At 38.3% G+C, this 22,355-nt stretch overlaps 2 protein-coding genes across 3 annotated transcripts; one reads left to right on the top strand and one right to left on the bottom strand.

Moving 5' to 3' along the window:
* The first annotated feature begins 2,519 nt into the window (after nt 1–2,519).
* si:dkey-91i10.2 (uncharacterized protein LOC555224 homolog) lies at nt 2,520–11,871 on the top strand. Its single transcript, XM_063006672.1, has 7 exons — nt 2,520–3,540; nt 3,583–4,006; nt 5,814–5,997; nt 7,400–7,601; nt 8,308–8,888; nt 9,058–9,203; nt 10,994–11,871. The coding sequence occupies exons 1-7, from the start codon at nt 2,520–2,522 to the stop codon at nt 11,790–11,792; spliced, it is 3,357 nt and encodes a 1,118-aa protein (XP_062862742.1). The 3' UTR covers nt 11,793–11,871.
* Nucleotides 11,872–15,515: 3,644 nt separating this feature from the next.
* Nucleotides 15,516–21,528, bottom strand: tsn (translin). 2 transcript variants are annotated; one of them, XM_063006301.1, is made up of 6 exons: nt 21,482–21,528; nt 18,823–18,916; nt 18,568–18,664; nt 18,343–18,458; nt 18,183–18,262; nt 15,516–16,195 (listed from the first exon to the last, which is right to left on the bottom strand). In XM_063006301.1, the coding sequence occupies exons 1-6, from the start codon at nt 21,509–21,511 to the stop codon at nt 15,965–15,967; spliced, it is 648 nt and encodes a 215-aa protein (XP_062862371.1). In that variant the 5' UTR covers nt 21,512–21,528; the 3' UTR covers nt 15,516–15,964. The 2 variants fall into 2 exon arrangements, with proteins under 2 accessions (XP_062862371.1, XP_062862370.1); XM_063006300.1 differs by lacking the exon at nt 21,482–21,528 and adding an exon at nt 20,381–20,656.
* Between the last annotated feature and the right edge of the window lie 827 nt (nt 21,529–22,355).

Genomic DNA, 22,355 nt, shown 5'->3' with positions numbered 1-22,355 from the left:
TACACTGACTACTCTAAATTATATCCAAGTTTCATGTCTATAGTGTTGTCCCATGAAAAGATATAATGAAATATTTGCAGAAATGTGAGGGGTGTACTCACTTTTGTGATACACTGTACATACTGTTTCATCTCATAATGGCAAAAGGAAAAGTAGTGTGAGAAAATCTGTTAACTAAAGCCTGATGTCCTCCAACTAAGATTAGGAACTGTCTGTTCAGTGAATTGTATTTGTATCTAAATTGTGTGGTGTATCTACATGGAATAGCACATGTATCCAAAAACTTCCATGTTAGATGGCAGTGCCAATGGTTTTACTAATAAGAGATATACATTGCTGTATGGGTAGCTGTTGCGTTTAATTGATGTTTGTAAGTGCTGTCAACCTGCCCTAGCCTCTATGTGCTAAATATTTATTTGAGTGGTTCTAATAAGTATGTACTCATTCATACAGGGCACCAAAGTTCATACTTATAAAATTTAGTTTGACAAACTCTTTGTAGTTGCATTTAATTGAAAATCAAAAAATTTTGAGAGCCGTGCAGATTCCAAAATGATGCTAAAAAAAAAAGTTATTGTGTTATAGAGGCATCTATTAATAGGTTTACTCTTTTTTTTATTACAGACGTTTATACATGGTGTATCTACATGGAGAGACAAACCAGCAAAAGATGAGACATTCAAAGAGGAGCCAAAAGCTAGCTGTGTAAAATAGCACACAGAGGCCTAATTACAATGGGGTGAGTTATTATAGTGTATGTTATACCTACAGTAATTCTCTTACACATCTCCTACAGAATCTAATAATCAACAGAGTACCTGCATACATTTGTACAGGGTACATTAACTTGTGACACAGCGGTGGTAGTGGTAGGTTCATAACATTTTTTATTTAAATTAACACACAAAGCAAGTTGATTTTCAAGATGGAAGCAGCAGTAATAATAAACAAGGTGGGCTGTTACCCAGCCCACCTTGTTTATTATTACTGCTGCTTCCATCTTGAAAATCATAAGACAGAGGTGAATAACAATAAGAGGAATAATATTGAACTGTAAATTATTAATGATAGGTGGTGCAGCTGGTAGAGTGGGTACTGCACAGCTGTATGGTCTGAGGTGCTGGGATTAATCCTTGCTTCCAGTTACTGTCTGTAACTCTATTCCTTTATATTCTATTTTTACTGTATTCCTTTATATTGTTCTTTAAGTCTTTCATAACCTGAATTGCAAAGCCAGAGTGAATTTCTTGATTTAGGTTTAATTAAACTGGCTCTAAGTTTTAATAGAACGCCTGAACATATTAACTTACCATTTGATTAATTGTTTCACAATTACTGATTATAGGAGATATGAAAGAGATGAATTATTAAGTCTAAAGCCAGTGTTGTAACAGTGTTGTCCCATAGTTACCACTTTTATTAAGCATTGTACTTAATATTCCAGATGATTAACTGGTTTAGATTTAGGAATTGAGTACTAATTACTAAAATAATTATTCAGCACTACTTTTTCAGTTCCCCCCCCCCCTCATTATGTCACAAAAAAACAGTGAGCTACTTTCTGCACCATTCTTGGCTTATGAAGTACTGTGATGCCCCTGAAACACTAGGAATACATCTTGCACAGGTCACAAATTGCCTCACCCAGTCACATCAGAATTTTTTAATTAAATTGAAACAGTTTAAAGCAGTTTCTGTATGTTTTAAAATGATTGTATGCTTTCAATTACTGATAATATACAGCCAGAACCAGAAGCTCTGTGACCTATAGACATATAGTGCATGGGAGATTCTGTTTTTTTTTTTTTTTTTTTATATTAGAAGAACAATAGAAGACATGCACAAATCTATTTACCTTGCTAGCCATGCAAAGAGGATCACTGCATTCACTAGTGCAGCTCTTTGACTTTGGAAGCTTTATTTATAGGCCATATGCTAATTATATGTTGTTTATTAATGACTTTAGTTGTTTATTCCACATCTTACATATTGCAGTGTAAACAGCAAATCATCAATACACAATCACAATGTGTGACTTGGTACATATATAGTATGTTTTTATAATAAGATGAGGAATTTGTTTGTAGCTAGACCCTTGTTGTCCCAAAAGTTCAGAATAGTATTTTTTTTTCCATGCCACCCTTCAAAAATCCTTTAGTCATTTTCATATTGTAAATTCACAAACACCAACCTTAGCTGACCTTTATTTTGACATCCTGAAATACATGATTTTTTTTTTATTTCAGCATGTTTGATATGATTGTTACTTAAATAAATTAGGAAACATTTGACTAAATGTTTTGTTTTTTACTTAATTTCACATTGCGTAATATTTTGATCGAATTAGTAATCTAAAAGAATACAGTGTAACATGCAGCGACAACCAAATAGGCTCAATTACTGGCTCAGTATTTATGCACTGTGTATTGTCATCATGCCAATATGCTGGTTGTGTTCTGATTTCTGCAGGGCTTTAGTTCCAGGACCTCTTTTTGTTGGAGGTGGATTTCTTTGCCGTCATGCCTGACGTAAAGTCTCTGCCATGTGATTACTCTCCAGCAGTCTCGTCTGCTGGCTGCAGCATGGACCTGGAACCCTGCTTTAGTGAATTACCAGATCCTCTCTCAGTCCTTGGCCCTCCACTTTCTGGCTTCCCCAACCATGGAAAGCCATCTTACAATAACCTGGATGCACCAGTGAACTGCTATTCTCCAGGATCTAACAACAACCTCCTTAGCAATATGGGGATCCAGTATTGTGCCACCAGCAATGCATATCCACTCAAACAGCCTGAATTCCAGTCCAATTACCAAGCAGGGCAACTTTCGAAAACCTGTTCCAGCTCCGGGAATAGTAGAATGTATCACAGCCTGGAAAATCTGCACTGGAATGCAGACCCTGGTGTGTACACATACAGGAGTGTGGAGAGTGAGTTTGTTTTGCACTGTACCCCCAGCAGTCAGTGGTATGATGGGTCTCCTCAGGGATCACAGGTCTACTCTATGATACATTCCCCAGAGAGCTTCTACCCTCGCCGGGGACTGCTGAGAAAGGATTTGCCACTCTTCCCTCAGTGGCTTTTTCCTGCTGTGGAGGACTGGGGAATGAATGGTAATGCCCGGAAAGGCCTAAGAGACAAGCTTCGCCTCCAGAGCACCCGTGTAACCGAGCCCCTTAAGCCTCTTCGTCCTCAGCCTTTGCTGGGCAACACCAAGCTTTCTTGTGGCAGTCAGAAAATGGAATCGCTTGGTTGTTTTTCCTCTTCAGGAATGGTGAATGGACAGAGAGAGCTGTGTGCTCGTCGCATTACAAATACAGAAGAAATCAAGCAGGAAGTTATACGTAGGCTTCAGCTTCGCAGACAGAGAAGCACTCCAAACCTGGCCTTTAATTCCAACCAGGAATCTAACCTTGGTAGGTCCTCCACCTCTGAGCTTCTTAGCAGCACTGCCCAGTCTACTCTGGAGAGAAAAAGACCTCCTATAGGACGCCTGCACATCCCAACATTTGAGGAGTTCAAGAGGATGAGGCAAAAAGAAAGTGCTGAAGGCTTGGACTCATTGACAGCATCAACCAGTGGAGCAGCCAGGCTTGAAGGTCAGTCCAGAGTGGGCGACTGTGAGGAAAAAGCACAAGTGACTTCTGTCAGAGAAGTCAGGCAAAGTTGCAACAACTTTGAAGATGCATCTAATTCCTGTAGCTGCAATAAAGAAGATTTGAGTGGAGCTAGTTCAGCTGCAGAGGCTTCAGATGCACCCATCTGCACAGGACCTGTACCTCGCTCTCCTCTGCACTCCCAGAATACCCCTGTAAGAGAAGGAAATGCTGAGCAACCAAAAAGCCCTGAATGTAATGATCCAGCTGTTCCCCATTTTCCTCCTAAGGGGGCATCATCCTGCTGCACTGCTATTCTTCTTGATGGAACAGACCTTTCTAGTTATGGAGCCCATTTGTACAAGATGAAGGAGGGCCTCCTTGGATCAGCACTGGGTCTTATAAAAAAGAGGTGAGTCCAGCTTCTGATTTTCATGACTATGCTTGGGGATTTCCTAGTTTTATTATAATGTTACACATGTTCCTTTAAAACCACAACCTGAACATACTGTATATTCTTATGCAAAGTTTTGTGAGGAAAATGAAATTATTGGAGACAGTTTCAATAGCATTTGTGCCAACTACTGATTTATTTCAGAAATATACAGCAAAGGCCAAAAGTCTGAGACCACTAGCAAAATGCTTCTATTTTGCATTTTTCATTTAATTGTATACATTTTCAATTACAAAGCATGTATCAGCATACCAGTTTAAAAATTGTTTGATAAATGTACATGACTGTCTAAATGTCTTGGTGTTTGGCTCTACTGAAAAGCAAGTAAGCTGCACGGTGGCTTAGTGGGTAGCACTGTCGCCTCACAGCAAGAAGGTCCTGGGTTCGATCCCCAGGCAGGGCGGTCCGGGTCCTTTCTGTGCAGAGTTTGCATGTTCTCCCTGCGTGGGTTTCCTCCGGGAGCTCCAGTTTCCTCCCACAGTCCAAAAACATGCAGTCAGGTTAATTGGAGACACTGAGTTGCCCTATAAGTGAATGTGTGTGTGTCTGCCCTGCGATGGACTGGCGTCCCGTCCAGGGTGTTACTGTGTGCCTTGTGCCCATTGAAAAGCTGGGATAGGATTCAGCAAACCCCCGCGACCCTAATTGGATAAGCGGATAAGAAAATGAATGAATAAATGAAAAGCAGGTAAGCACATTTGTAAAACTAACCATGCCAATTCCTTTTTTACAATGGTCAGATTTTCTTTTAGTGTTATCCTTTCCATGCGTAAGTAAAAATTTAAGTGGATTTGGCTAAATTGAAGGTTACTAGGAGGACAGTACATGGCACACAACTGGATCATTTGTGTGCAAACCACGACCAGGCAGACCAAAAGTGACCACACTATTGCAAGACCAATACATACACCAAAGTTTTGTTTGCAGAGAGACATAACCAAAAAAAAAAATCCAGCAACTCCAATCAACAAAACTGCAGTCAAAATAGCTCTTTGATGCAACTCAGGCAGCTACTCAGTTGGCCAGCATTCTACCACCCAAATGCCCACTAGAGGAACAGGCAGGGGAACACTGACAGCATTTTGAGTTAGTTGCTGCTGCCACACCTATGGGCATGGCAGCTACAGGACAAGAATGCTCTACCATTTACAGACTGAGTCCTGAAAACCAAAGCTGATGCACACTAGCAAGAGAGTTTGTGGGTGAAGACAGGCAGGTGTCAGGCTCAGGTATGCTTAAAAGTTGTTTATCCTACATAAGTAATGTTAGTAATGTTTGATGTGGTGCAGTTTATGCTAGTATTCCTTCGGAACTACACTTTCTGTCTGCCTGCCCTCAAGCACATCCCAAAGTATCAAATAAGAAAACAGTAAGTTACCCTGGTACACATGCTTATGATTTCATTTAGAGCTGAGAAAAAAAATGTTGGATATTTGCAGATGTTAGGCAAAACAATCCATCATAGCAAAATTATGTACATGTAACCTGCAGGGGTTTAGATCTGCTCATCTCGAGTTCAGGTGGTAATATAAACCAAACCATTAAATTGCTTTCCAGCCCCCCTGAAGATCAGTAGCCTTCTCTCTAGAAAAAAATGGGGGATGTTCAGCCAAATGATTAAAACAGGAGAAAGAGATGCACGGGCAGGAATCATAATTTCACTTTAATTGACGCTTCTCTCTCTCTCTTGCATCTTTCATCACCCCCTCCCCCGCCACACTCCATCTATTCATTTTCCTTTCTACACACTATCCTTATTCCTCAGCTGCAGTGCAGAGCTGAGCACCGAAGCCCCTGTTAGGCTCCCACGTGACCAGCACAAGAGCGCTGAGATCATCACTCCCCAGCCAGGGTGTCAATCTGCCTGCGTTTCCATAACAACACCGGCCTGCAGACAGGAGACTTGCACTGAAGGTACAGGACGAGAGAGAGGACACCCAGGAGAATGCGTAAGGCAATTTCCTATTCACACACACCTACCACACACACAGAGCTGCCTATTTCTCTACAGCATCAGCCTCTCTCTCTCTCTAGCAGAGTGCTGTGTCACTCGTGCTCAGAGGCTAGATGAGGCTGCACATTACAGACTGCACACATGTTGTGTTACATGCCAACCTCAAGCTCAGAATGACTCTCTTACACAAAGGTATCAGATGGTAACCATTTTTAATTTATTTGCATGCAAGTCTGTAAGTGTGGATTCATTGCTTTGTCTGTTTAATGCTCTCTTTGGTCTTTCTGTGTAAAATGCCAGTGCATTGTGTCTCAGGAGGTTGTTAGACTGAAGGTCGGGGTAATATTGATCGGTTGTATTGGTTCCTTTCATTTGTATTAGGCTGGTGGAATTGAGATTTGTTGTGGTTACCTGTAATTATGTATAGCTCAGCTCTGTGTTACCTGCACCAGATCTGGTGTAGATTGCATTTATGTGATTACCTACGATAGCAGCAGCATCATTATGTATTCTGTACAATACCTGAACCTAAAGTGTCTCGTTACCCATGCACTGATGGCTAGTGAAAACAGATCGTGGGTGTCAGGTGTTAATTTAGGTGTTTTAGGGGTCAGCATTGGTGAATTTCCATGCACTGTTTTCTGCGAAGTTATCAATCCTGTCAGGACCATGTCAATTACATGAGCAACTCTATTGACATATTCGTCTTTCTAGTAAAAATCCAGTAACAATTGTACTTGATAGGGGTTAGGGTTTGTTTTTAAATAATGTTAATAATTATTAGTTTGTGCTTAACTCTGAAGTGTTTATAAAGAAGGGTGTCACTCAAAAATGTAAAAAATAGTTTAATTGTTTTTTTTTTTTTTTGTATTATATACATATCAGATTATACTATTTTCCAAGAAAAAATTTTATGTTGTAATGACAATTTGATCGTTCAACATCCTTGTGCCGTCTGCAGGTAAACAATGCCCATATCTGCTGTATTCAACATGCGTATTACAAGAAACCAACATATTATATGTATTACCATCATATTATATTTTAGACTATAGTCTATTTGCTCTAGATTAAGAAATATGTACTGAGAAAGCACTTCTGTAAGTCTACTAAATGCTGTAAATGTAAAATAGGAAGAATACCTTAAGTGACCTGTGTAATTTAGTGACATCAGCTTCCTTTTCGCAAAATACTGAAAAGAATTAATATTTTGAGTTGGCTGTTTGGTGTAATTCAACATTTCCTCCACCTTGCTGTAATAATCAACCAGTGAGAACTAAACTAAGCCGAATAGTCTAAAGGTCATAGTATTTCTGACAAATGAGACATTTTTACTGACAGTTTATTTAGTCTTCATGTGTAAGGTAAAGCTGAATAATGTGTCTTCATTTAATTAGCAGATCTCCGGTTCAGGATGCAGGCGCTCCAGCTCAGACGCAACATATGACCCAGATGGATCGGTGAGGGCGCAACGGGAGTGCCGCTTGCGCCCCCACGTCAGTGACCCCATGCCCACCGACGCTGCCAAGCGAAAACAGCTGGAGATGAAAATCGCTGCAGCTGCACGGCTCCAGAGTCATCGCAGGGGCAGAGATAGTAGTAAGACCCAAGTTATTTACCACTTTTAATTATTTAATCTTCTTTAAACTTCTTTGAATTAGCACCAAATCCTGCAAAATACCACATTTATACAAGTGCAGGAATTAACATTGAATTTGTATTTGACAGGTCTCTGTGTAATTGCATGTGTGTGCATTTGTTAGCTTGTTTAAACATCAGTGAGACTTTTCCACAACCCAAGGCTATCACTCTATTCATTTCCAGTCTACCACAACTATTCCATTACTCCAAAACCCGCCCTTAGCTATGAGCTTGTTTCCATCAGTAAAGTGCTGCCTCACTACAGCCAGCGTTCTCAGCGTTCTTTTGAGCCCTCACTTAAGGTTCCATTCAGGTTACCTGCATTTTTTTTTATAAAAGGTAAAAGAAATCATTCTTTTTTTATAAATATTAAACCTAATAAAAAGTCAATCATAGGTTGCATTTTTGCAGCAGCAATGAGGAGACCTTTACTCCCAAAGCACATCAATTTTTAGGCATCCTAACTTTATATTGTAATAATATGTGGGTTAGTGCAGAACGTTACACAATACCTTACACTATCCATGGCAACACAAAAATAATGTGGAGAGTATAGGGGGGAGCAATGCTAAGAAACTAAACCTGGATCAAAAAATGAGGCAGCTTAACAAGCAAACACCAAATGATCAAACAAAGCATAATGTCCTTCATGTGTTTTCTGTAGCAGGTACTCGACTAGTTAGAGGCCACTCTGAGCCACGAGCAGAAAGTCATGTTGGAGGTCTGGGTTTAAACCAAGTGTGTCAGCACCGCTGGAGCACAGTGAGCAGTGTAAGTGCGGACAGTGGTGTGATGGGGCTGTGCGACGACCGTGAGGATGAGGAACAACTTCGACAAACTCAGCACACGACCGGAGCTGAGGTGGAGCGTGTGGACAGCGGCATCGACTCCGGTTTGACACCAGGCTGGAAAAAGCCTTTGGAATCTTTCAAAGCCTGGGAGGCCCGGTGGCCATGCTTGGACTGCGGTCACCGAGACACAACTCAGGAGGGGGGCATGTGTGAGAAATGCTCAAAATTACGGACTGAGCGGAAGGAAGCCATTTTGGAGTTCCTTAACACTGAGTCCAGTTACGGTGAAGACCTGCGCATCATCAAGGAAGAGTTTTACTGCCCCATGCAGAATGCAGGACTGCTTACAGCTGAACAACTGACTGTGGTCTTCGGCAATGTACAGGAGCTTATTGACGTTAATGAGAGGTTCACCGAGCACCTACAGGACAGCATTGATCAAGCTTTTGATCAGGTAAGGACACAGAAAGTGCTGCTGCTATACAACACAATAAAAATGTATACACAGCACATTTGTAGATAAACATTTTATGTTTACAGAATACTGCATACCAAAAATTCTACATCACGTATTTAAACACTTATGCAAACATGATGTGTTGTGTTGTGTTTTACACATGCAGGGAGATGACGATGTGCAAACTGTATGCATTGGTAAAATCTTCTTGGAATTTGTCAACATGCTACCTGCCTTTCAAACCTACTGCTTGCAGCAATCCACATCTGTAAACATGCTGAACACCCTGGAGAAGGAAAAAGAGCTGCTCAGGTAAAATAGGCACTAAAACAAGATGTTGGAAATCAAGTTATCTAGTTATAATGAGGTTAAGCCAAAAACTATACAAAATGAGGGCTTATTTACCATCAAGTAAAAACTATACTATAGACTATAGAAACTATAAAAACTATGACTATAGATTCTACACCACAACTCCACAAAACTTTACATTTAAACAATAAACATGCCAGACATTTTATATATATATTTATTTTATTTTTTTTCATGTGTTTTTCTCCCAATTCAGTGTAGTCAATTTGTCTTCTGCTGCTGGGGATCCCCGGTTTTTTTTTTCTGCCCAGGTGTCTCTATCCGCCAATCAGGATAGTTTAAACACCCCGCCCACATATTCCGGTCATCCCTCCCTGCAGGCACTGCCAGTTATGCCCGCTAGATGGCGCCCAGCTGAATCTCGGCGCTGGTGTGCTAGCGAAATATCCTGCTGCGCCACCTGGGCGCATGCCAGACATTATTAATAATATTGGGACATATTTGGTTAAAAAATAGGACACTAATTATACTAAAGCATACTGCTGTCAAGTAGGCCTGACATAATTTTTAAAATCTTTATTATTTAATTTCACTATGATATCAATTTTTAGCCATTATTGGTTTTATATTCATAATTTAAAAAAAATCTTGAACAATTGGGAAAATGTTTGGGAAGCACTTGTCTAAAGCATAGTATTAGTACAGTTCATTGTACTCTTGCCTATTTAAATCTTAATGCACCTTCTTGCTAATGGGTGCACTGTTACATTTATTTTTAATTTTTAAAATGTTTAAACTAATTAAACATAGCTTGAAGACATTGTGTTGTTATGGAAAAATTGCATCTTGCAACTTTTAGAAAATGCTAAGTTTTAGAACACCCCATTTTCCAGTTTTTATTGATATATAAGCCAACGAATTCACTGAATATCCAGAAAACATACAAAGGTAAGTGGTAAAAAAGGTTTATGGTACACAGTCTGTTTAAGACAAGTTGTCAGTACAGTTTCCTACTCCATCAAAAGGCACTTGGAAACTGAGGAAAGTAGGATAAGGTCTGCTAGACCCAAAGCCTGAGAGTCTGAGAGTCAACAGCTTGCAAGATAGGTGACTCACAGTACAACCACTTCAAGCACAATTTAACACTGGTAAGCATGTCTTAGTCTCAGCTACGAAGAGAAGACTGAACTGCAGATTTATGCCAGGTCAAGTGGTACTAAGAAAGGCAAAGATAGGATAGCAAAATAAGAAAGAATGGTGTACCTGGGCCATGCAGCAATGTCAGCGGTCTTATTTCCTGATGAATCAGAACCTGAAATCTTCAGTTTGTCACTCACTGGCTTTGCATGCTGCTTATATACTGAGATATCATCCTTCACAAGGCAATAGGGTGGTATTGTATGGTAAATAGGCCTACAAGTCCACACATTTGTGACTAAACAATATTTGATAAAATACGAGCTGCAAATGGTGCCTACATTGATAACTCACAATCTTTTAATTAAATTTTGATTTCCTCAATTATATCTTAAATTATTTATTTGTTCTATGCTATCTTTTAGACTGTAACTGCATAAATACAAATAAAAACTGGGAAAATGGGAGTGTTCTAAAACTTCTTCTGTAAAATGTCTTTAGCAGTGTATGTTTTGCATTATTCACCAACATAGACTTGTAAAAAATAATTATTATTTTGAGGCAATCAATATCAGATCAGTACCAGATATCAGCATTTACTCAAGAGCTCAGATCACATGATCAAAAATAAATATTTTTTTATTGTCCTCCAGAATATTCCTCGATGTTTCTCAGAATGATAACACAGCTTTGCGGCGCATGAACCTGCGCTCTTTCCTCATTGCTCCACTCCAGCGCGTGACCAAGTATCCACTTCTGTTGAGCCGAATCATTAAAGCCACCAACGAATGTCACCCAGACTACAGCCATCTGAAGGAGGCTAAGAGTCGTGTGGAGTCGCACCTGGAGCACATCAACATGAAGAGCAGACAGGAAGGCACAGCTACATGGTCACTGCGTTCCTTTCGCCGCGACAGCCGCAAGAATCGCGAGGTGATTAACATTGAGATAAGGGAGACATCCCTGAAGCTGGTAGGCTGGGCACGTGAGAGCACTCGCTTCATTATGGAAGGCCTGTTACAGCTCTCCCAGCCAGCTGATGGCCAATGGGTAAAGAAAGGTAGCAAGTCACTCAAGTTTCAGAACGTTCAAAGCTTGCTCATGGTACGCACAGCAGACAGAGGAGTAAAAGGAGACCAAACGGAGGTGTTTGAGACTGTGCAGGATGGCGTTCTGGTACTGATCAAGGATAAAAGTAGTGGCAAGTTTGCTGTACTGCGTGAACCCATCCATTTGGCTAATTGTGTGGTATCAGCTGACCCAGACTGTGATGATACGTTTGAGGTGCTGGACATCCGACGTGAAGCTTTCGTTTTCCGTGCCTCAGACAAATCCCGCACACAGCAGTGGTATCGGCAGATTAAAAGGTACGCGTGTGACCTAGGACTGTGGAGAAAAAGACGAAATGCACTCCCTAATATAATGATTAATACAACCCAGAGCCGCTCTTGAGACTCGTCTGCACAACCAAAATGTGGTGTAACATCTTGTTGAAACATGTTCATTAACAGTATTACATTATTGAAAAAAACTCGGTTGGGATTTACAGTTTACAACAACGATTTGGTCAAAAAAGCGCACTTTTTATAGTTACAACACTGACATTTTGAAAAAAACAAACAAACACTTTCTTACAGAATTATACATATAGCAGACCAAATGAGGATGTAGTTTGAGAAACTGTCCACTGACTTTGATGTTTCCTAATGAGGTCAATGTTTCTTTTTATTTCTTTTTTAGTTAAAAAGCATGCATGCGGATATTTGCTGAAAACCCTTTTCCTTTCTTAAAAATGATGCAAAGAGGTGTAATGTGTGAAGAGAGAACCAGAACTTACTTTGAAAGGTCTTTGGTTGGTTTATTTTTTTAAATGTCACAGCCCAGGAGGCACAGTGACACAGCTGGTAGTGTTAGTGTTTACCTCATGCTTGCTTACCTCACCTGTCTGTATAGAGTTTGGAATGTTTTTCCCATGTTTGCATGTTTTTCATCTGACATTCATTACTTCTTAAATTCATTTGCTACTCTAGGTTGCCCTGAATGAGAATACCTCGTGCCTCGTCTAAAGTGTATATTTACTTTGCACCCAGCATTTGCAGTATAGGCTTTACACAAGAAGTGTGATGATACAGAAAGTCCATGCTTCTATACATTACACTGTCCAGGTTGGTTAGAATAGCATCTACTTATTACCCAAAACCAAAATGCATAGCCTTTTTTTATCTGTCTGTGCATGGGTGATCAAACTGGCAAAGTTGAGTGGCTACACTGTGTGATTACTGCTGTGCTAGGTATAATTTGTGGTTATAACAAGTTGACTGAGCCACTAAATATATGTGGTGTTAAATCACTTCAATTTATTGCCAGCAGTGTTATGTAGCTAGAAAACATATGCTCTATTTTATGATGTGACACTATGATGTAAACACTCAGTCACAAGTGGCTTCCTATGCCCTAGAAGTGGACACTTTAATAATTTGTTGACGAGAGGTCTTAATTAGGGCAAAATAATGTTAAAGTGAAAATCTGAACACTGCTGAAAAGCTTAGAAATACTCAGAAGCACTGCAGAATCTTTTCAAACCTTTTAAGATGAACTCAAATTCCCAAATCCTACACATTTGTTAATGTCCGAACTGGTTTTTTTTTTTTTAAGAATTCCAGCACAGAACACATAGGCCCAGACTGTTTAATTTACAGCATGTATTGTGTTACACTTCTACTCCAGATCCACTGTGACCTAGAGAAAAGGCAGTTACGAAAGATAAATGAATAAATTCATGTCACTACTGTCTTCAATCAATTAATTACAAAATCTGGTTTCATCACCAGAAAGACATTTTGCAGGCTTCTTTTACTGTCATTTAATTATCATGACATTTGGACCTTTTTACTGTCTAATGTACAGAAAACAAACTGAAAAACCACGACCAGCAAGCAAGATTACTACCACTGTGCTGTTTAACCAAGCAGCAATAATTACAATGCACAATGTAGCTACAGTATTAATGAATTTAATTCATAAATTCTCATAACCTGCTGAATGAGTAAAGTAAGATGAACTCAATAGTACTGACTATTGTTCACATCCAGAATAATGTGTACTTTTTCATCAATTATGAAACTGTGAGGTCTCAATAATGTAGCATTATATAATGAGGTGTGTCAACAAGTCTTAGCAAACTTGCAAGACCATAAAATGTTAATCATTTGATCATTAATATGAAAGTGAAACTGTGCCTTTTATTTGAAAGCCTACTGACCCTCAGCAGTGAAGTCCATCTCTACAGTTCAATCTTAGAACATTATTGACCTTCTTTTACTCTTTTGGTCAAGCTAATAGAACGTCTTCATTTTTGTTTGATGCACTTTAGTCTGATGTGTGAGGACATTTGATTTGTTAAAAGCTTTACTACTGCTTTGTGTTCAGAGCTTTATAGGAGTAAGATCACCCTGACTTGAGCAATATTTATTAGTCCAATCGATAACTTGTTTTAGTGTCAGTCCTGATAGACATGAACTATGTACATTTATTGATGTGTGTTTTAAATAAGAACCTTACATCAATGGCACTTACTGTTAAAACACTGCAGCTTCCATGACATTACAGAAGGGGTTTGATCTGCCATACTAGTCCAGAGTTATTTTAAGACCATACAAGCTGTTCTTTTCTGTATTTAAAAAATCTAATTAAAATTTTGTTATGTAAGATATTGTGAATTATATAAAATGTAAGTTAAAAGAGTATGCTTTTTGAGTTGATTTTTGTTGGCTGCATTTGTCCACCCTAAAACCAGGTTTGGCCATAATGTTTACAGGCTGGCATCTTGCGACTGGACCTTCCACAGGACTTTTGGTTTCAGGGAGTAAAGAATAGAATAAATGTACCACAAATTCAGGACACACACAATTAAAGAAGTGCATTTTCAAGAGATGCACAGGCAGCATTTTCAAACCAGAAATAAAAAGCAAATAAGTTACTAGTGCAAGCCCCCTCTGCCCTGTCAACTGCCACTTTAGCTGTGTGTTACTAGTAAATCTATGGCAACCAAAAGTAAACTTAAATTCGGAATGCCCACTAGCAACCAAACAAGGTGGTAAAAAGCATATGACTCATTTGGAGATGATAACATGGAAAAGTCTTGTTACTGCAAACAAGCTGCATAGAAACTTAATGTGAATTTAAATTACTTTAATGTTATGGCACACTCCAGAAATATTAAAGTAATTGTGGAGACGATCCATTATTACTGATTTACATTAGTCAAGATGATAAGAACTATCTGTTTCTGACAATCGTAGAAAGATAAACTTTCATTTAAATGTTCAAATATGGAGACCAAAAATGGCCTTTTGACACTAGCACTTACTGTAATATTTTCTAATGAAGTAAATGTTGCAAATAAGTATGATGTGCAAAGACAACTACTGTAGCTCCAGGGACTTTCAAATATCTTTGAAACCTTGGATAAAGCCAGAATACCAAAATTTACTGAATTAATCAAAAGAATAAGGTAATATTTTTGGCTCATAATTAATTGACAACATTTATACTAATATAGAGGCTATTGCAACGCCGTGATAGAGCCACATTCTGTTGAAATAGCACTACTGATAAACTATTTTATTTGTTGTTGTTTAGGGCTTGACGCTGAATAGAAAGTAATACGATTATCTCACCATAATCAACACCATTTTAGTTGTCTTGTTAAAAAGTAGCTTGTTTTTTTGTTATAAAAGTTTACTAACATAATTAGTTGCATGGTTATTGATGCATTTGTCAGAGATTTAAACCACTACTTTATACACATTGTCATGGTGCCACCAGTTACAGTACATTAAATTAATTTGCCAATCCAACATCCCCCCCCCCCCCCAGCTAAGTGAAAACCAAAATATGGTCACCCTACATTTTTACTTACTATTTATTTATTTATTTAAAGAAGTAGGTTTTACCATTATATAATTTATTTGTGCATAGTTTTATCACAGAAGAATCAGATATCTCCAGCATGCTATTCTGTTGCTACCCCAGCAGATGGCGGCAGAACTCACTGTATTGATCTTATTGACCCGAAATCACTTTATGAACTTTGTCTTACCTGCAAATACCTAAGTTCAATAATATGGAAAGATTTATGCAAGCAAAAATCACTTATTTATTAGGAACTTCATATTTTTTTGTGGTTTAATATACTTAAAAATTAAACTTAAAACTTAAAATAATTCTTACACAAGAGCTATTTCTGAACACTTTACCATGTTTTTAATCATGTCCAGTGTCAAGACTGTATAATGCTTTACAAGTGTGATGACTAACACAAAATAATACAAAACAAAAGTAAAGCAGCAAATCCAAGCATACAGAAAAACTGTACATAAGCAAACTGTACATAAATTCTTTCAACAGCATAGAAACTGAACATCCCCCATTTTAAGGAGCTTAAACTGCTTTTCACCAGGGCAGATATGGCTTTAAAATACACACCACTTTTTAATGCTTCAAGGGCTACAACATGTCCACCTGCTGATCTTCTCAGCCAAGTTCCTGCCCACTGTCCGACTGAGTCTCCACTCTCACAGTCAAGAAGAATCCCAGCCAGGAATGTTGTTTCTCTGCCACCTTTACTTACTTTCCTCAGCTTCTTGCTCCTTGACAAGGCCACGAATTGACAGGTCATACACAACCTCCTCAATCTTCTTTACATCATATTTAAGACCGTCATAGCGTTTGCGCAGTGGGTCATTTTTTAAATTGAGTAGCCGGAACCCGGAATCAAGTTCATTGATGAAATTTGAGATGCGAAGGGGGCGTCCATAGTCTCCAGCCGTCACACTGTTCACAGCCAGTCTCGACTGAAAAGAATAAATTATTATTTACTGGTTTTTAGCAGAACAACATTTTGATAGTACAAATGGTTCAGTAGTTAAAATAAAAATGAATAAATAATAAAAAGATATAAACCCCGAATCAATAAACTTTTGTAATATGTAGTAAAACATTTCTGCAAATCCTAAATGTAATGTATTTTCAAATGTAAGTAGGTTTTATTTATTTAATAATTTTAATAATATACATGGTCACAAAGCAGCTTTATAGAGATTGGGGTAAAGACACAAAAATGAACAAGCCAAAAGAAGTGCTGGTGACGGGACAACTTCATGAAATGCATAAGAAACAAACCTTGTGATAAGCCAGACTCAGAAAGAACACCTATCTGCCTCTGGGTGATGCTGGGAAATTAAGTTATTTAAGGTAGGTGAGGTAAATACCTTGAACTATAAGGCACACTGTACAGGTAGTGAAACCCATTGTTGTTTGTTTATTAGGATTTTAACGTCATGTTGTAGACTTTGGTTACATTCATGACAGAAACGGTAGTAACTCGTCACACAAGATTCATCAGTTCAAGTTTTTTCATGTCAAACACAGTCATGGACAATTTTGTATGTCCAGTTCACCTCACTTGCATGTTTTTGAACTGTGGGAGGAAACCGGAGCACCAGGAGGAAACCCCCGCAGACACGGGGAGAACATGCAAACTCCACACAGAAAGGACACATTGCTGTAAATAATGTTAAGACTCTAGTGAGTAGAAAATCATTAGGGCTTCTGCCTGGTACATGTGACTGAAGTGATAAACCAAAATGACTGGTCTGGTTAATACAAAGTTAGTGATGATTACTGAAGCCAATCGTATGTTAGAGATCAATAATGATTGAGATAATTTCGATAAATGTCGTCCAGCATCTCATAACCGCTTTTTTATTTAATGTCACTAGGTGGCGACAAAACCAAATACAGAACTTATGTGACCCACCTGAATATGGTAGCAGCCGAAAGATAACTTTAATAGCTTTAATCAAATACTAGAGTTAACATTTACCAAAGTACTATTAAATACCACTTTTAATAATTACTTAATTTACTAATAAAGCTTTACATTCAGTCGCAAAGCAGCTGTCAGTCATGTTGTAGATTTTCAAGCCTATTTAGAACTGTTAAAAACCTGAGGTAAAGTGTGTGAAATGCCAGAGACTGTGTAAACAATAAGCTTCTTCTTTTATCTGTATTCCACATACATTATTTTATGGGCTGGTAAAACAGCTTAAGATACCAGATGTTGACTACTTTCAACTGTTCCACTCAGTATGGTTCAGAGCATTATTAAGAACTGGACTGAATGGCACAGCCAATGCCTTGTTTAGGTCAGGCCGTCCCTGATGACTAAGCCAGAAGTATATTGATCAAGTTAGTTACCAAGTGGTCAATGGAACTTATAAAAGACACAGGAGTCTTTATGGCTAAGGTTAATTTTAAAGAGTGTCTCACAAGCTTTACACAAGGTTGACCTGTAAGGCAAGAAAGACGCCTCCTCTCAAAAGTGCCACGCTGAGTCTCATTCGCACTTTAAAGATTATGATGTCTTGAGGTAACTGTTTTATAGTCAGACCAAGATTAAACATTTCTGACCAATTCCAAGCTCTGTATTTAATACCAAATTCAAAATGTCATGTAATGCCCATGAGTTTTAAAATAATAGCCCTAAATGATTAATTAGCCCCAAACCAGGGACTGGAGAATAGCAGTTCCTTCCACTATTCTACCTTTTTTTATTTGTACATTTCATCTGTACAACTGTTGTCTTTTTCTCATAACTTAAATGTGATAAAGCAAAGTTTTTATTATTATTAAAACGTAATGGTTTTCTACAGGCACTGAAGACAAAAGCCTGGTGCTGTATGTATTGGCAACAGCTGAAACAGAATGTTATAAAGATGCCCACTAAATGAGCAGACTTTTACAGTTGCAAAACCTACACTATTGTAATTAAACACTTACCAGTTCACTGGCCAAAGTAAGAATTCCTGCTAGATAATCCTCAAGGTCCAGGTGGAAGCCATTCACTCTGCTAACTTCAACTACACAAAAGTAGTTTATCAGCATTGCATATACTTAATAAAATGGCTCATAAGAAATAAAAAACAGAAGTCTCACATACCTCCAAGTATTTTTGCCACCTCCTCACGCTTCACCAATGACTCACTCTCCAAATATACTACGAAAGCAGCAAGAAATGTAAAGCGCTGCAGAACAAACCTCCAGAGCTCATGAAACCTATTCAAATATAATGTAATACTTATCTGTAAAATGCTGAGCAACAAACAATACAATCAAGGTCAAGTTCATTATTTGACACCACATCCACTATGATTTCAGCACTAACCTATAGTACTGTTCCACAGGAAACTTTTTCTTCAGCTCACCAATATGGATCTGAACTGTGCTAAACAGTTCTCTGGCTCTCAGACATTTACTAGGAACTGGTGAAAAAGAACAGGTTGTTGCATACTCACATAACAGAGATGAATTATTCAAACCGAATTCCAAAAAAATTTTGAACAGTAGGAAAAATGAACTATGTTTGCAGCCAGTGGTTTTCTTTGTAAAAAAAAAATACTACAATAAAATGCACACTCACTATCTTTTAAACCGGATGGCTGATGGACAGTTTGTAGAACAGTAAGGATCTCCCTCGCTGTCTGTTCCAGCACCTGGACAACTTTCTTTATGTCCTGAAAGTCAAATTTTAAGCAAAAGTGAAGTTAACAGTACATTGTTCTTTAGTGGACAGCAGAACATGCCACTTAAGCTACAAAGTGTTCAGCTTGTTTTTTTGCAGGTACAGATAAGCGATCACCTGACCAGTTTGTTTCACCCTGAGCATGTTAAATCTGTTCAGGTTTCTCAAGGTAGCAAAAAACTTGATATAAGTATATAAGCCATGTGTTTCTACATATAGTGGGTCATATTACACTTTTGCCATATTGCCCAATGCTACTAACCAGTAACCACAAACTAGAAGTAGCATTGTTACATCTGATCCCCAATATCTAGAACACTGATACTGTTTTCATGACTAATAAGGCTTAGTTAAAATATAAAAAGCAAATAATGAAAGCAGTGTGTTATATAAAATAGGTGGATATAGAGAGCAGATAAATACACTGATAATTTTATCAGCTCAACTTACCATATAGAAGCACTTTGAAGTTCTACAATTACTGACTGTAGTCCATCTGTTTTTCTACATACTTTTTAACCTGCTTTCACCCTGTTCTTCAATGGTCAGGACCCCCACAGGACCACCACAGAGCAGGTATTATTTAGGTGGTGGATCATTCTCAGCACTGCAGTGAAATGACATGGTGGTGGTGTGTTAGTGTGTGTTGTACTGGTATGAGTGGATAAGACACAGCAGCGCTGCTTAAGTTTTTAAATACCGTGTCCACTCACTGTCCAGTCTATTAGACACTCCTACCTAGTTGGTCCACCCTGTAGACGTAATCTATTGCTGCTGTTTGAGTTGGTCATCTTCTAGACCTTCATCAGTGGTCACAGGACGCTGCCCACGAGGTGCTGTTGGCTGGATATTTTTGGTTGGTGGACTATTTTCAGTCCAGCAGGGACAGTGAGGTGTTTAAAAACTCTATCAGCAGTGCTGAGAATGATCCACCACCCAAATAATACCTGCTCTGTAGTGGTCCTGGGAAAGTCCTGACCATTAAAGAACAGCATGAAAGGGGGCTAACAAAGCATGCAGATAAACAGATGGACTACAGTCAGTAATTGTAGAACTACAAAGTGCTTCTATATGCTAAGTGGAGCTGATAAAATGGACAGTGAGTGTAGAAACAAGGAGGTGGTTTGAATGTTATGGCTGATCGGTGTAAAGTGTTGTGTTGTATGATCGGTGGATATACAGAGTAGCTAATATAAATGCGTTATGTTGTTTACAAACATTGCTATTGTTTGCACACAGTTTTAGTTTACACTGTTGCTAATACTTTAGACTAACTTCTGCATTCTTTTTTTGTCTTTTTTCGTCTTTTTTCAATTATTATTATTAGCATGCAGTAAAATAGTTGCTAATTTCGTTGCATCGTTACGATGACAAAGACAATCATCAACTCATCCATGGTCAGTGTATAAACAGAGTAGATAAGAGTAGATTATAAAGCTAGATTGTTGTACTGTACCTCTCTGATATCCTGATCTGCAGTTAGAAAACCCTGGATGTTGCTGAACATATCCGGTACTGACATTGTTTGATCATTTAGCAACACTTCAACAACAACTTAAATACCCACTCTAATTTAACGTACTGCAACAATCTGAAACTGTATATATAAATGAAACGTGTACGCGTTACAGTGATCCAGCAGAGTGAGATGGTAATAAGAAGAATTGTTTTGTTTTACTACAGTTAGAACCACGAACTGTTCCGTGTCATCAACGTGCACTGATGGGCTGGATTCGTGAGGTCGGGTGTTGATGACGTCACAGTTATGCTGCTTTCATACACCGTTACCTGTGGTGTTCAATTTTAATTTTAATTTAATTTTAACTATACATGGAAATGTCCAGATTAATATAAACAGTAATCCTAACCATTAAGCGGGTGTTTCGTACAAGAAATAGTGTAATAGTGTTTGTGGAGGAATGTTTATTGCAAATGTTATGTTCGTCCTCATGTTGCCTAGCAACACTGTTAACGGACTACCTGATTTCGCGGAAGAATGCTTTTTGTAAGTGTTTATGTAAATAAAAACATTTATAAATTGAACGTTGTTGTATTTTATTATATTTTATGTTGACCGCCGTGTTATAGTAGTAAAACTATGATAAAGCAATAAGCCACTCGAGACGGGGAAGGATGTTTTCTTTCCCCGTGCTAAATTCATAGCAGTAACGCACGGTCTCTCGTAGCTTATTGCTTTATTCTACACTCACTGTCCATTTTATCAGCTCCACTTACCATATAGAAGCACTTTGTAGTTCTACAATTACTGACTGTAGTCCATCTGTTTCTCCACATGCTTTTTTTTTTAGCTTGCTTTCACCCTGTTCTTCAATGGTCAGGACCCCCACAGAGCAGGTATTATTTAGGTGGTGGATGATTCTCAGCACTGCAGTGACACTGACATGGTGGTGGTGTGTTAGTGTGTGTTGTGCTGGTATGAGTGGCTCAGACACAGCAGCGCAGTAACATAATTCTTGTGGCACTTTTAAAACAAACAAACAAACAAACAAAATGTTAGTGTTAATTAACACAACAACAGAATGTCTTTTGGTCTTACCTGGACATTGGGTTTAAGAGTTTGCCACATCTTTGTTCCTTTTATGTACTGCAGAGGGTGCCATTGTCATTAAGAAAGGCTGTTGTGCATTTCAGCCGTGATCCTTTAAGGCTAGAGTTTCCTGAAACAGTGTTATTTACATGTATCCCCTAGGTTTTTGAGAGGGGCACAGTAATGCACTTGCTTTGTCTTTATGACACCAAACTAATTATTTTCTCACAAATGTAAAATAGGTAAATATGCATAAGTTACAACCATAAAGCTGTTTGTTTAAACTAACATTGTTACCGTACATTCAGGGCAAACATAATTGCAGTCAGTATATTATTAGTTAACACTAATTATTCTCAAATGAAACCTTAATGTTCAGTTTATTATGCCAGTACATTTTTTTTCATCACCACCTTGAGTAATTACACTCAATGTTTGAACAGGGGGAAGGAGCAATAAATCCTTTCTTTAAACAATGGCTCTCACAGCTCACATAAATATTTTCCAATGGACTTGGTTCCAATAGTTTTTGAAAGTAAGTTGGTAATGCAGTATACAGACGAAAATGCTCAGTATGAATCACAATACTTAGATCTGCTAACCATGTTTAAGCAAAATAGGTAAAAGTGTATGTGATCAATCTCTTACTTTTAGATAATCGAAGTTTAACATATTAATAACTTGCCCTCTTACATTAAAAGAAAAATTGAAGTAGTTTTGGATATCCAGCTATGTTACCATTTGTACATTTGGCAAACACTTTTATTTAAAGCATCTGTTTTATTGAGACAGGCTACAATCCAAACAACATCCTTGTGACTACTTTTTAATCAATACCCTAGTACTTTAACACCGTGGTAAAGTTAGTTTTATATTGGACATT

This window comes from Trichomycterus rosablanca, chromosome 12, assembly GCF_030014385.1.
Source record: "Trichomycterus rosablanca isolate fTriRos1 chromosome 12, fTriRos1.hap1, whole genome shotgun sequence".
In the NCBI taxonomy this organism is placed as follows: Eukaryota; Metazoa; Chordata; class Actinopteri; order Siluriformes; family Trichomycteridae; genus Trichomycterus; species Trichomycterus rosablanca.
The sequence above is the reverse complement of the archived record's forward strand: the minus strand, read 5'-3'. Positions and strand labels throughout refer to the sequence as shown.